Source organism: Cottoperca gobio, chromosome 10, assembly GCF_900634415.1.
Source record: "Cottoperca gobio chromosome 10, fCotGob3.1, whole genome shotgun sequence".
Lineage (NCBI taxonomy): Eukaryota > Metazoa > Chordata > Actinopteri > Perciformes > Bovichtidae > Cottoperca > Cottoperca gobio.
Window position 1 is genome coordinate 9,513,149 of NC_041364.1, and position 15,693 is coordinate 9,528,841.

General features: G+C 39.4%; 1 protein-coding gene across 1 annotated transcript; it reads right to left on the minus strand.

Moving 5' to 3' along the window:
• Positions 1-23: 23 nt before the first annotated feature.
• On the minus strand, positions 24-10,877 carry tex11 (testis expressed 11). The gene is made up of 29 exons (XM_029440908.1): positions 10,726-10,877; positions 9,820-9,932; positions 9,351-9,435; positions 9,109-9,188; positions 8,945-9,025; positions 8,747-8,866; positions 8,443-8,523; positions 8,247-8,332; positions 8,108-8,165; positions 7,918-8,013; positions 7,729-7,810; positions 7,263-7,341; positions 6,982-7,133; positions 6,271-6,356; positions 5,917-6,054; positions 5,683-5,785; positions 5,434-5,558; positions 4,720-4,805; positions 4,058-4,111; positions 3,908-3,960; positions 3,734-3,811; positions 3,536-3,606; positions 2,929-3,042; positions 2,639-2,711; positions 1,981-2,130; positions 1,755-1,863; positions 1,510-1,630; positions 713-880; positions 24-195 (listed from the first exon to the last, which is right to left on the minus strand). The coding sequence occupies exons 1-29, from the start codon at positions 10,751-10,753 to the stop codon at positions 124-126; spliced, it is 2,742 nt and encodes a 913-aa protein (XP_029296768.1). The 5' UTR covers positions 10,754-10,877; the 3' UTR covers positions 24-123.
• Between the last annotated feature and the right edge of the window lie 4,816 nt (positions 10,878-15,693).

Consider the following 15,693-nt stretch of genomic DNA (forward strand, 5'->3'; position numbering starts at 1 on the left):
AGGGCATGAGGCAAACTGGAATATCTGATGAACATTTTAATGCAACATTAATAACAGTTAGCTGCAACAACTTGTTGGAACTGAATTAGTTTAGGTTCACTCTCAGAACAGGCAGTTGTTGGGTTATTCCTCCATGATGAGATTCTTCTTGGCTTTGTCCAACCTGTCCAGGATTTCACTGTAGAGTCCAGACATCTGTGGGTTCACAAGAAATAACTGTATAGCTCTCAAAGGTCTACAATGATGGTTTTATATACTTGATTCAGCATCGGACCCCCCCTGTGTATTTCTGGGGGCAAAGCTTTTGTCACATTTGCCTACCCAGTAGGGTTAGGTAATTCACAAGTTACACCCCAATACGATGATAAATCGATTCTTTGGACAACGATACGATATCTGCTGATATTACAAAGTCTGCCACGATACGATTTTGATTTAATTCAATTCAATTGATTTGATTAAGTCTTCCAGACATTTAAATGACAAATAATCTATTGTGTTTAATAAGAACAGACTCCCTATTGTTCACTATATAAAGTAAATAAGGGCGTATCTTATCGATGTCACTTTGCATCGATGATATTGGATCGCTGATCGTTGAATCGATGAATTGATCCAGATAAATGGATCGTTACAGCCACGCTACTAACCACTGCTGCTACAACCACCCCAGTCTGCTTCACCCCCTCCATTCCTCTCCCACGTCCTGTACCTGTGTCTCGTAGCTCTCCCGCAGTGATCCAAGGTGGCGGATGAAGCTCATGGCGAGGCCGCACCACTTCTCAGCCTCGGGGTACTGAGCCAGGCTGTACAGCAGTATCCCCGTGTTCCAAGCCCGAGTCAGCAGCCACAGGCGCTCCATCTCTGGGAAGTCGTCCGGCTACAGAGAAGAGCGGGAAGATGATGAAAAGGCCATTTAACACAGGCCACCTGGGTGACTCACTTAAGCCAAGTTTATGGAAGGAAATCTGTTGGTTTTTTTTGTGGGTAAAGCCTGGGAGTAACTTTCACCCAATCTCCTTCTACTGTATGTTAACCTTCACTAATGCTTTGGAGTCTTAAACAGACTATAAACAAACTCAAAGGTTTTATCATTTCTAAAGTTTCATTCATTTTTTACACCACTTTAATCTCTGGCTTTCACTTTGATCCAAAGAATTCCAAAGCTTTCGAGTAACTCAAAATGAAAGGGGAAATATGCACTGCCTCTAAAGCAGTGTAATGTCTCAATAATTTGATGCCTCTTTCAGAGCTGCAGCTCACCGGCAGTATGATGACTTGTACAGCACATTAACATTCAAATTGGCAGGAAGGGGGTGGTGAATGGAAGCATCTGCTAATTGAAGTGCTGCTGAAAGCCCATTGATAAAAAAAAAAAGAAGCTTCTAGAACAGCAGGCAGGCATGGAGTGGAAGAGAGGGGGTTAATTATATAGCAGGGAGCCGTTCTGTTGGAGGGAACAGGAGGTGGGTGCCATGGGACGGCGATGTGTGATTGGTGCTGACTCACTGCGGCTGCGATGATGGACAGGGCCTCCTCGTAGTAGTCCCACACCTCCTCGAGCACATGGGCCTCCACCTCTGACACGCCGCTTGGGAGGGACAGCTTGATCAGGCTGTGAACACACTTGCTGAGACGGGGACACAAAGACGGGCACACAATCAGAAACACTTTCATCCCAATACGCACTTTGTGGGAATGGATGGTTAGTGAAATGTCATGGGTATTTTCATGTAGAGTAGTGATTGATATGCCTGCAGCGGGCCAGGTCAGCCTGTGGTTGTTTCTTGTGCAGAGAGAGAGCAACCCTCAAGGCCTTCTTGCACAGCAGAGGGAAGTGGGCTGGAGGCTCCATGGCTAAGGCTACATATAGAAAAATAAATAAATGCCAGCATACTGCAAATACGCAAAACAAACGTGTTTCTTTTTGTCAGCAGAGGTGAGACGAACAATACAGCAAGGGTTTGTCTTTCTTTTTACCTGCAATGGTCTCTAGCATCTTGGTTTCCACATGTTCAAGCTCCAAGACGGACTCCAGTACTGTCTCAACCTTGGGGTCGTTCAGCTTTGCTCGAGCTTCAAATTCATACAGCAGCAGCAGTGTGTCTGTTGGGTCCATTGGGAAGCTTCCTGCAAGTACATGGTGAGAATACATTTATTTAGCTCCATTTTGATTCATGAAAGACAAGCAAATAAATAAACATGGCTGTTATTCGGATAGTAAAGCTACTTAAATGAATACTTCACTCCCAAAATTATCATTTGCGTATCAATTTTTCTCACATGACGGTGAACGAAGAATCAAAAAATTGAGATAAATCTAGATGAATTGAAGTAAATGGGCAAAACTACAACATCCTTACATAGAAACTTTCACACAACTCGTGCAGTATAATCCAAGTCTTGTTTATCCAGTCGTATGCTCACTACTTCCCAAACACATGCATTTTCTCTGAAACCTTACTGTTTAAAGCCCTTCCGCATAAACAGCAGCGTGAGACTGCTCCCCACTAACTTCAATTCATCAAGACATTTCCTCCCTTTTTTGATTCCACGTTCACAAGTATTCAAGGTAACACAGGGTGGGTAATTTATATACAAATCCTCGTTTTGGGGGTGCAGTATTCTTTTATGGTACCTGATGCTTTCAGGGTTTTCCAGACCTCCCAACAGATCTGAATGTGCTCCAGAGCCTGAGTGAGCTCCTCCGTCTGTTAACCAAACAGAAACACAAAACAATCATTCTGGATTCATCATCGCCATCTAGTGTTCACTTCTCCTTCAAAGGCAAGAGGGAATTAAAGGAAACGCCTACACCAGCACCAATTATGTGATTAGTCACCTCTCTACTCCACTAGTGTTGGTATATTCATGTGGTTGGAAAGTGTGCTAAATGTAGGAGATGGGGAGAGGGAGTGAGTGGCACACCTGGGTGGAGTGAGGAGACTTCCTGCAGAGCTCCAAAGAGGCAGCAGCAGCCATTAGCAGACACGTCTTCTGGCCCACAAGCAGTGTGCGATCAGGAGGGCACAGCTGGGAGAACTACGGGTTCATGCGGATGTCATATTTTCATTTTGAAATAAACCAAGGATAAGCTGGCTCGTTCAGAACAAGAGAAAGATAGAGGTTCGTGGTCTGAAGGCGGTTTTGAACAGATAAACTGGAATATGTGTGGTAGGAAAGTATTGGAAAAACATTCTCTCTTCATTCAACAACTATTTCTGATGATTCCCCCTTAAAATAAAGTACTTCACCCCACTTTATATGAGACATCTACTCAACATCCAACAGCAGAAGCTTCTAATTGTACAGGGGTGTTCTCAGATACGAAGGCATGCGAAATGTATTCTGTATACAGTATTCTGCTGAAGGTAAAGTCAGAGGACAGATCAGTGTGGGTCATTGAGATTCTTTATCTTAAACACGTTTATCTTTCTAAAAACAATATTAAATCCATGTACAGATGTTATTGCTCTACACCCACATACCGTATATATTGATTAATCCACCTGACAAAGCTAATAAGGGCACTTGCCTGGTAAGAAAGCACAAAGAAATCCCTCATTCTGTCAGGGCAGCTCTCACACTGCAGAGCCGAGTTCCACGCTGTAACAAACAAACACGCACGCACGCACGCACACACACACACAGAGGAAATGAAGGTGCTGCAAGATTTTAAGCAATAGCATGCCATGTCAGATTGAAGAGACAAGGAGAGAAAGATTCTTAGTACCAATCTTCCTGAACCAGGTAGCTTCCTCTGTGCGTTGCTCGACAGACATGCAAGACTGGTGTGAAACTTTCTGCAGAGCTGCAGCGGTGGCAAACAAAAGATGCGTGGGTTATGACGCACAGCAAGACATTTCTTCCCAAAATGCAATTCAACCCCTGATGCATATGTACTCACCCATTTTTAGATATGGCAGTAGGACATCCATATTTACATTCCTACATGGAGTACTGTAAGGAAGTAAATGTAAATATGTGTATTTGATTAAAAGCAGCATGAATAATACTGTGCAATCACACTTTATTATGTGCTTCCCCTTCCCCTCACCTCATTTCATCTCTCGATTTTTCAATTGTGGAGAGCACAAGTCGAACCAAACACCTATAAAAAGATGAATGGAGAAACTGGTGTTGACCTCCTTTCTTTCACCTACTAACTGTATTATACAGAGACACACTTTCAGTGGAGAAGCAAGGGAATATAGGTCAGTGGATCATAGAGGTGTATGGAAAACTCACAGACTCGCTACAATCTCTCAGCAGCACATAAGCCATCTCTACTAAATGTTGTCACTTTATGTGTGAGACTCTACCATCATGTTTTGTTTACTCTCAACACATGAACGCTAAATGCTTCAAAACTAAGCGAAATATAGAAATTTGGCATCTGAAATTCATTGTTTCTGTTCTCAAAGCAAACTTGCTGCATGGAAAACAAAGGCTACGGCAAAAATGTCAGCAGAAAAGGAGAAGGAAACCAACCTAAAACTAAAAAGGCCTCCTTGCTGGAACACATTGATTATTGAAATGTGTCCGTGTGTATTATGCCCTTTGAAGTACAGGGACTAATGTGCGTGAGGTTCTGTCTTCCTACTCCTTTATAGCTTCCATGTGAGAGATATTTAAACAGAATTGATACAATTTTTCATGCAGGCAAATTATTGATGTTGGTATTGAACTCTTAACGTGTATATTGCAGTTCTCACAGACCTGAGAGCAGTCAGAACCTGAGCTTCATCTTTGGAGTTTTCACACAAGCTCTCCAGAGCCTTCATGGCCGTTTCCTGCTGTTCATTCTGTCCCAGGGGAACACACATCCTCCTCATTGATACCATCAGCCATCAATCATAACGGTCATAATCATACTACAAAATAGGATTCTCACACATGTTCTATTAATTTCTAGATTTTACCGTCACAAATGTCTAATAGCCGTTTGCTGTGCAGTATGTTTGCTGAACATAGATCGGATAGGGATCGTCCACTAAGCTGTTTATAACTTATAACTAACACATTAAGTGTAATTCTATCTATTTGTCCAAAATAAAGAACTGTGTCACGTAACTGTTCAAATTGAGTGTCAACATTTGAACATACTTATTTATATAATAATGAGTGATAAGCTTGGAGAGGTGGTAGAAAGTAATGTTTGATCTCTGATCCCAGCTGGAACTTTACTGGAAAGGTGTAACCAGCGTCTAAAATCGCAATCGCCTCTCGCCAAATGCTAGTAAAATTCTAAGTTGGGAAATAAATGAGGTCAGTCGCTATTGGCAAGTTGCTGAGAGGCCTTGAGGCCTACTTCACTACAAACTCTCATCACTACAACACATAGGTTGATTGACCACGTTTTGTTTTGCTTCGTCGCATATATGACGATGTTTATATGTTTTACAGAGCAACGTGTCCTGTGATGAGTCCTACCTCCAAAGCAATCTGAGCAGCCAGACTGAGGAGATTGGAAGCAGCATTCTCAGATACCAGCAGTCCGTCCTGACTTGTAACAGGACTCTTGTACAGATGTCCCATCGCATTCACTGCCTCTGCAGCTGGTAAATTAACAACCTCATCACCAGAGAATATGCTGAACATGTGGCAGTGATGAAATTGCAACACTACTACCATAACAACTTTTACTTTACATGTATCACAATACAAATGTTTTGAAGATACCTTTCTCCACATTGTTCTCCTGCATTGCGATCTTGTAAACACTGAACTGAGTGAAAATGCTGTCCGGATCACATCTCTCTGCTTCTTTAATTGCTTCTTTGGCCTGATAAACACAAGTTTTCATATACATGCAATACATCACATACATGAACTGTAAAACTTAGTGAGTTCCAACACACTCCACCCATGGGACAACACATTTATTCCCCTGACTCGCTGCTGTGGTTGTCGAACCTTTTCCAGTTGCTTTAGTTGCAGGAAACAGGAAGCTCTGTTCCTCTGCAGTTTGGCCGAGTTGGGCTCCATCTGACCTGCCTTGAAAAAACTCAAGGAGTAGTTATACCACTGAAGAGCCTCAGAATAGTTTGTGGCCTGCGAAGAAAGATACAGCTTTAAGTTATCTTTTATTTATCCCTGTGTGGAAAGTAAACCTCTGCATTGAACCTATGCTAACTATTTAGGAGTGTGGGCGGTGTGTGGGTCATCAGCAGCCCACCAGCCTCCTACCATGCTGATAACTGTATATGTGTATATACCCTAAAATAATACCTTGTAAATTACAGATAAACAAGGCTATATTTAACATACCTCAAAGTGTTTGGACGCTTTATCCCACAGCATGACATGTAGACTTGTGAGTGCCTGTGGACTCAGCTGTTTTCCTGTATAGTGGCCTGTGTGGGTGTAATAAATGGTTATACTAATGCAGAGACACACGTACAGTACATTACCTGAATAATTATAAAATGAACCATGTTACTGGACTTTTGTTTGTTCCTCATTTCAGAATAAATGTTTGTTCCACTGCATTCCCTAATGGCTGCACTGGGATGATCTGTTTATCCACGTACAGTAGCTCAGTCCCTGTTTCGAAGGCTTCAACACCATCAACATGTCGATGAGGGTCCTAAGATTACACAGCAGTGTATCCTCCCAGTCTGTTAGACTTGTTGAATGGTGCATTTGAGTGGTTTTTATCACTTGGTATAGTTGGAAAATATATATTTAACACATGTTTGTGATCATCAGTCAGCGGTAGTTATTCATACACAGTAGTCATCATCATATGATGCTATTGCAGAATGTAAATAATACTGTAGAAGGCAGACATAAACCCCACATTTGTTCCAATGTTTAATGTCAGTTGCTAACATTTCTTCAATCATTATGTGTTGAAGTATCATTACAACAGTCTGTAAATATACACCTATTTACTTACTTAACATGAAAAAAAAGATATATGTTTATTTTTTATTAAAATCAGACTAATTCTAGAACTGAAATGCAAAAATAAAGTACCAGTGATGATGTCCTCTATCTTCTGTTTGCCCAACAGCTCCTTGCCTCTCTGCAGCAGCAGCTCAATGTGCAAGACAAGAGCAGTTCCCAGGTCAGGGGACGACTCAAAGTGCTGACACACCCGTTTCAAATAGTCAAATGCCAGCACTTCTCTAGAAAAATCAAAACAGATATCATTCAGAGTTGAATAGCATGTGCCTGGGGCATTGCTTAAAATAAAAAGTTTGGCTATGTGTGTGTTTCTACAAAGAGCAACGTGAGAGTACTAGCAAAGTGTTTACCTGTCTTCAGACATGAGTAGTTTCACAGTGCTCAGACACACTTCAAGAGAAACCTTACATTCCAGCATCTCATTAAGTCCTGAAAACATATTTGTATGATCTGGTTTTAAATGTGCAAGTTCCATATTAACACTTAGGAGGGTCCCAGTTCAAGCACAATCTTTTACTGTTTGAGACTGAGCAGCTCCACTGGAACATCTGACTTAAAAAAGCGTAGACACTTATACAATATTATAAATATATATACTGTAAATGTATATTAATATTTCTTGAGTAATTAAACTCATCAGTAGCCATAAGGAGTTTTTACAAATCCACTTTTCTTTCCAGTAGCTAGAGAATTAAACTGGGCAACATTTCCTTCATGAATCTACTTCTCTAACTTCTCAGCCACCGACGCCCCACTGCTGCCAATTATAATGAAGTTCTGTATAAATAATTCAATGAGCTTCGGGAAATAACTAACCTGCTCTGATATGATCGTCTGAGGCCCCACATCTTAGGAGTATTCTGATCTTTAAGTACAGCCCAGAGGCGCTCATACATTCCTGTCAAATTGCACAGGGCAATTGAGTACAGAGCATCTTTTTGTGAGAGTATGCTTCAAAATATATATATGTATAAGACAATATGAAAGTTATTTCTCATATCCCACCTTGTTCGCTATGCTGACAGCATTAAGAGCCTTCTCCTGAAACCTCTGACAGTCCCACTCTAAATAAACAGTGGCAAGGAACCTCAACACCTTGGCCTATTGTGATGGAAATTAAAGACAGTTAGAAAAATAAATACTATATTAATTTGTACCAGTTGCTTGTACTAAATTTAGTTTTGTCCTGTCTTACCTGGACTTCAGATCCAGGGGCGTATTTCAAATTCATTTTCCCAATCTCATAACTTTGGCTGAAAAAGGAGAAGAACAAATTGATTTCCCACTGCATTGTTTCTCAGCACTTTTCTGTAGAAATTAAACATTATATTTACCTCAGCCAAAATGCACTTTCTTCAAACTTTCTCAGATTGTAAGTGTCTATTCCAAAGTTGTAGCACATAAGGGAGAGGTACGCAGTCTGCATTGAAAAAAATATATTCCGAGTTAACATCCCCTACACTTGTATTAGCAATATGTGCCGTAAGTAATATTTATTATAGTTATAGTGATAACAGAGGTTTGTTTTACATCTTTTGGTAGCCGCAGCAGCATGTCTTTACACCGCTGCATATAGACCACAGCCTCGTGGTTATTCCCTTGACTTAAAGCCTGCCAAAAAGAGACTTGAACTTAATGTTAAATGTCAGCAAACAATACAACATTTCCTATTAGCACAGAATGAGATTTCCCCCTCTCATTGTTCAGTTAACATTTTAACTGTCTCACACTTCACACTGCAAGTCTGTCAGAATAGCACTTCCTCAGCTGCCAAATATCACAAGAACAAATATTCACATTGAAGGTGTTGAACATCACATGCGCCACAGCTCACCGATTCTGCCTGGCATGAGAGAATTCGAAGCAGATCCTTCTCTACATCCCCCTTGGATGAAGTGATGTCAGCTGCTCCGTCACCTCTGGACGTTAGTTGGGCATAGAGGGTTTCCAGGCTCTAGGGATATTGAATGTGGAATAGTTTGTAAGGACACCGTATTTCTGTTTGCTCTAAACTAAGCTTTTTTTTCTTCACCTTCACAGCAAACTGTAAGAAGTGATCTGCCATCTGGGGATTTTTGCAGTCCAGCCAGGTTCTCCCTGTTTTGCTGGCCATCTGTAAAGATTAGACACTGATAAACAGACCTTGTCCTCCTGAAAGGTTGAGCACTCATAGAGGGTGCCTACGGTATTGCTTACCAGGATCTGCTTGCGCATGACGCCCTCTGTTGGATTCTCAGGCTCACAGCAGTACAGTAGACTGCATGCGACATGACGCACTGTGAGGATGGTGAGAACATTTGAATGTGACATGATACGACGGTGAGTTTCCCTGCTTGAAATCCTTACATTGTGCAAACATTTCAGATATGTCTGGGTATCAAGTGCCGTGATCACCAGTAAAATTATCATGTAAATAAATACTGCAACTGGAAGTGTACCTTTGGCTTTCAAATTTTTACTTATAGTGGTGCCCACATTCTTAGTAACTGCCCAGTTCCACAGCTGGATGGCACACTCCTCAAGCTGTAAGATGTTTAAGAAAAGAAATATGCATGCAACTTAGAAAGTCTGCACATTTATAGCAATGTAAAAGTGATATAATTATATATTATAAAAACTCAAACTTTGATCTGATGTAAACTTTTACAACTTAGTTATGAAGTCATATAAATTATGGTAAAATCAGACTGATGAGTTACATTAAATCACTTTTCAAGTGAAAAAAAGAACACTGCCAACTATAAATAGGCTTGTTGGTATTATATATTAGATTATAGTATAGTATATTTAGATTTATGACTGTTTGCTCATTTATAAATGTTGGTAGTTTTTTTATTGCTTTGTTTTTTGGTAATTATTGCTGTCAAATATCTTCACTCTATCACTTGTATCGTGTAACTTATGTACCTTTGGATCTGGTATTTTGGGGAAATCCTCAAGGCCAGAGATTTCAGAGAAGAGTTTCTCAATCACTTGATCATAATCTATCGGATGTTTCTGCAACAGATTCTCTGTGAGACCTGTGGATGAACAAAAGCAAAGAGATGTTGACAGAACACAAACTTTAAAAAAAATGAAATAAATCTTATGTTTCCTCAGAAAAAGTTAGTGTCGCAATAGCTAATTTCACTTCTAAGTGTGTCTTGTGGCAATTGTATGCATCTAATATATATATACTGTATATTAATATTATAATTTAGATATTTTGTTGTAGTTTATCTTAATTTTAAATTACAAATAAATGTATTCTGTTATTAATGCTGACCATTGATTGTTCAATTATGCAGTATAGTTAGTTGTCTAAAATCCCAAATGCATTCTCGAGAGATCTGGAAACAAACTGTGTCGAAATGTTAAGCTAACATTAACGTTCGCAAACGACCTAGCTAACTAATATGTGTACTGCTAAACATGTTTGTTAGATGTGTCAATTTATAATGTAAGCTAAACAACATATAAAAACATTAGACCGCGCCCAATTAGGAGACTGGAAGTGTATACAGTTTCATACTATTGGCGACTGGTATTCTAATACGCTATCTCAAACTATAGCACATATTTGGAAAGGAAAAGGGCATTAATCACAAGTCAAGCAGAGGTGACTGTTAGTATTAGCATACATAAACAAACTAAACTAGCTAGTTAGCTTACGCAAACGGCAGTAACACCAAGCCAACGGTTAGTGACCTAGCTACGCTGAAGGTTGAATGACATTAGTTAACTACAATTTGTAGCCAACAATGTCTTAGCTGTCTTAAAAATACTTGTAATAACAAATAGTATTTAGACCAGCTGACCAGGAAAGCTACTTACATTTCACAGTTGAAACAAAACGCTCCATGTTTTAGGTTTCACCACTGACAATAGGGCTAATGTTAGCTCCTCACCACAGCGCCATCTTGTTTGATTGACAGCTGTCACAAATGCCCGCGAAGTTTATCCAGGAGGGGAAGAGCCTGAAGGTAACACAATAGTGGGAAGTGAACTCTCAAGACTTCTTGTGCCTACTTGTCTTATTTGTACACTGTTACTGGTAAATATTACCCACAATATATAGATTATAACGTTACTTGGTTATAACAGTTACCATTATGTGACATTTTAGAAATTTCAAGTCAAGCTTTTACCGTTAGTTTAGCTAGCATTAAGTGATATTAATATCACTCCCATTGTGGTTTGAGTGGACTGGTCATTTGGCCTAGTAATGTAAATTGACCATATTTCTGAAACTATAAACCTGGGACATTTCCAGTTTGGTGGTCAATATATATCAAATGTTCATCTATAAAATGACGTTGTCGTGTATTTTGACCATGGTAACTGCTGTACTGTAATAAACTATGGTGTAGGCTTAATGCTAACTAACTAACTAACTAACTTTGTAAACATTTTGTGGATTTGCCTGCTAAGCTAGCACTAGCTAACTATGGGACAGTCAATGACTGTCTATTGTCCCTGTTAAATAAGCAAATAAACTATGATATACTTTCCAATCTGAGCATCCATTGAGTGGTCCTGATGATGAATAGATTGATAACTACATAATATACTTATACCAACCTAATCTGTATATTTCTCTTAATTTTGTATTTTCTTCAGGATTGTTATTCTTGAAAAGATGTGTGGTGATTTTGTTGATTCACTTGACACCAGCTTCTGGCCAAGTTTTCCACAGCAGTTTTCTCTAAATAAAACTACCGCAAGCAATTAGATAGTAGAAGAAGACTGTCAGCACCCTCTGACATAAATCTATCGAGATGTCAACTGATAGGCTCTGCTGTCCGGTCTGTCTTGCCCGATTAAAAACAGGGATAGGTCCAGCCGGGGACAAGCCACCAAACACGGGGACTGTCCCTGGAAAACCGGGTCGTCTGGTCACTCAATTAACCTTAAACTCCACCCGCTGGTTGAAGAAAAAGTGTGGTTATAGTGGTACTGTGTCATTTTGAAATATATATAATTCTGGATTAATGCATGACTTAATGCTGCTGTTATTTATCAATGTCAATTGCTGTGTGCGAAATCTGTGGCTGAGCTCCAGTTTCCCCCCAACAATGGGATACTGTTGTCTCATGTGCGTGTAGTTAGCAAAAGTTAGTATTTATTTTTAAACAACATATCAGCTAGTTGATTATCTTTTATAGCACACATTTCAAAGTCTGCCTATTTGAGTGCTAGGCTACTCCACCAAAAATAGCTAACTGCTAGCTTCTTAGAGAAGACGCTGTATTTAGTGTGTGTCATTATTTGGAAGAGATGGTACCAGAATAAGCTTTCTGGATGTCAACCATCTTTCTGAGAGGATTACCAAACATGAAAGCAGCAGGACAATGCAGAGCAAACACAGCTAACTAATTTAACCAGGTTGAGAGTGCATACAAATGGAAAATTGAGCAGTAACATAATATGACAGCAATTTAAAGAGAATAGGTATGTTTTCTAAGTACTCAGTTGGGTTATCACATTAGTTAAAGTGTATAGGAAATGTGGAACAGTTTTGCAACTCTTTAAAGTAGACCTAGCTTTTGCCCCACCATTTTCCACCATTGACTTACCATGATGACATATTGCTTTTTGTTTTGTGGAAATAGACCTATTTCACATAGGACATTTTGGCTTTATAAACTCAGCTGTAGCAAATAAGATTAATTATGGGTGCACTACATTTAATAGTGTCAATACCTGCTGGCATGGTTGACCACAGTGAACAAAACAGTGCCACCATCAGCTGTAGGCTATAAATTATACCTTTTTTTTTTTTTTGTTGGAACAACTGAAAAATAATAATTGGATCCTGATCCTCAACATTAAGATATTTTTCTCTCTTCAAGATACCAAAGTTTCCTCTCGTAAAACAACTGGAGCTAGTCTCACTTTTAACATATTTAGTGCAGTGCCAAACAAACAAAAACTGAAGGCGTAATTGTTTTTTTCTTATGCTTCACCTCAGGCATATGGGACATGTCACTATTGCAGGTCTACATTTACAACATGTACTGCATGCGCCCCACTACTCTTTGAAACCAATACCCTATTTATTCAGTCATAATAGGCCTATTTAACAAAAGTAGCTAGATAGTTTGGTCAACCTGAGACCTTTGCACTTTTAAAACGGCTGAGTAATCAGAGCAGGCACATTTACTCTGTTCAGAGAGCTCTGTTTTTCAAAATTGGATCTTCAGTTGTACCTTAAACGTGACAACTACCTCTGCTAATGTTTTACAATTCATTTCCAAATCTTAACTTTTTATTGTATTCAATTTGGAATTGATGTTTGTTATATTTCATATAACCTTTTTTCATATTTATGTGTTACTTTTATTTTTGATCCAACAATACATTAGGGATATTGAAACAAATATTATATATTAGATAGTTTTATAATATTTTGCTGAGAGCCCAGATCTTGAACCATGGGCCAGCTTGCATGTCAAATTTGATGTATGTTTGGTTTCTGGAAATCTTGCAGTTTTTCCAACTTCTGTCCATGACCCTGGCTTGAAGATCAGCAATTTATAATATTGTTGTCATACAATAAATAGTTGTGTTAATAATGTGGGCTATACATTTAACTTTTCATACCACCATTTAGTCTCTGAAATTATATTCCTTGCTTCCAAAGCTGCAGTATGAGTGGAGTCTGGAGACAGTGGCATTGTTTCCACTCAAGACTGACTACACTCATTTGATCAGCAGGGAAGGCAGTCAGACCTCTGACCTCTCTGCTGAAGTGGTCAGCGGTCTGACTTTCTTTGCTGACTGACTTTGCTGTCGGAGCAAAAGGAAGAGTGCATGCTGTGTGTGTAGAACCGGTTAGTCCCCCATAGTGTGTTTTGAACACCAGATTCTAAAATAAAACATGTTAAACCCACCCCTATCAGCTAGCAACTTCCAGCTATTGTTCATCAGGAGATGTATCTGCTACCCTCTCGGGCCAGTAGGAATGTCTCCTTTACTTAAGACGTCTTAAATGTGATCAATGCAGTTTGAAAACCTCACATCTTCCTTTCAGCTATCTTTCTCCTCAAATCTATATCACCTTTACTAATGTGTCACAATTCAGAAATGTAGACATTTTCTTGAGACTATTACAATTTACTCTTGTGTAGTTGTCTTTATTCTATTCTTAATTTAGTTTATGTACCTCCTATTATTTATTTATGTTACTTTCTATACTTATCTGTATTTATTTATGTCCTTGTCCTGCTGCAACAACCTGAATTTCACGACTGTGGATCAATAAAACTGTATCTTAATCTTATTTGACAGTCTTGTCAATGTTATGCCATATAGAGTTTATTCGTATTAAGTCTGAAGTGAGAAGGGTGAATTTAACAATGCTTCTCCACCAGATTGTAATAGTAAGTTTTGGACAAAAGTGTCAGCTAAATATAATGTACTGTAATGTTCTAGCCACCAAAATAAGGACATAACTTTTTGATTTCTTTTAGTGGTTTGATGCAAAGGCAAATGTTTGAAAAGTCCTATGACTATTTTGTCTCATTGTTTCCCATGTTCTCATATGGCTTTTCACTCATCTCTTCTACAGGTATGTGCCGTGCCTCACCCACGCCACTACTCATGAGCCAGTCCCCAAAAGGTTGGCTGTGCAGTCCTGACATGGGCGGAAAGGTGAGGGAAGGATGTTCTTATTTACAATGCCTGCTACTGTGACCTACAGTAGCAGAGTAATTGTTGTGGTGATAAAGGAAAACAGTCTGCAGCACATCCACACACTGCAGGGTACTGCTGGACAAAAGAGGATTATTTACATTGATATAAAAAGCACTGTATCCTGTTTCTGTAGTTAAAAATACTTCCAGCTAATATTTATTCTAAACACCTAGATTCATCTGATATCACGGTGATTGTTTACGTTTCATTCTATTTCCTCTTGAGACAAGATTACTGCTGTTACCTTTAACCTCAGTACACAGTAGGTTGATTTGATCAGTTTACACACAAGGGTCAGTTTAAAAAAAGTTTAATGATCTACTTCAACTAACTTCAAACTGTAATTTAGGCACTATTCTGACCACAGATCAATAAGGTGATATTGACATTACTGATTGAAACAATGCGTGGAAAATCCCATTTAGGTTCATTTCAGTTGCCTTTAGAGGTCCATTAGGAATAAATTAAATGACTGATTTTATGATTGCATATGTTTTATGTTATTACTTTAACATCCCTGTAACATTTTTTGTTACTCATCATGTCGGTCTGACACATTTTGTTGCAGGATTACTATAGATAATCATTATTTCTCATGAAGTGACCTCCTCCTCAGTAGCCTGAAGAAAGGAGTATGTCCCCCCCGAAAAATGTGACGTTGCGTCCTTCCTCTGTGTCTCCATAAAACGTGCCTCACGCATGGGCTGCAAGTGTTGGACAGAGGCGAAAGGGAGGAGAACTTGTCTAAGGCGCGAATGAAAGGCTGGAGCTGATTGATTTGGCTTTTGTGGGCTATACCAGACACCAGTTAAGAAGCTGATATACCACTCACTCGACTTTTATTTTTCACCAACCACTGAATTTAATTCATTTAACTTTTGTTTTGTTCGAGAGCACCTGCCCCGAGGATACAGCGGTACATCCGTCTCCTCTTTTGCCGGATCGGGAGTTGGACTCCCCAGCTGCGCAGGAGAGCTCCCCTGCGAAACGCGTCATGGGATACAGCAGAATCACTGCCGCTTTTTGCATGAACACCTGAGGGTTTTTGTGGATTTACAACACGTTTTAAAAAAAGAAAAATAAGACTCTTTGATTTACTCGCTTTAA

Coding starts and splice junctions, on each gene's coding strand:
- tex11 (XM_029440908.1), bottom strand. CDS start 10,753: ATGGAGCGTTTTGTTTCAACTGTGAAAT. Junction 4,806..5,433: donor CTGCTCAGATTGCTTTGGAG/GTAGGACTCATC, acceptor CCCCTGGGACAG/AATGAACAGCAGGAAACGGC. Junction 3,043..3,535: donor TCTTTGTGCTTTCTTACCAG/GCAAGTGCCCTT, acceptor ATGAACCCGTAG/TTCTCCCAGCTGTGCCCTCC.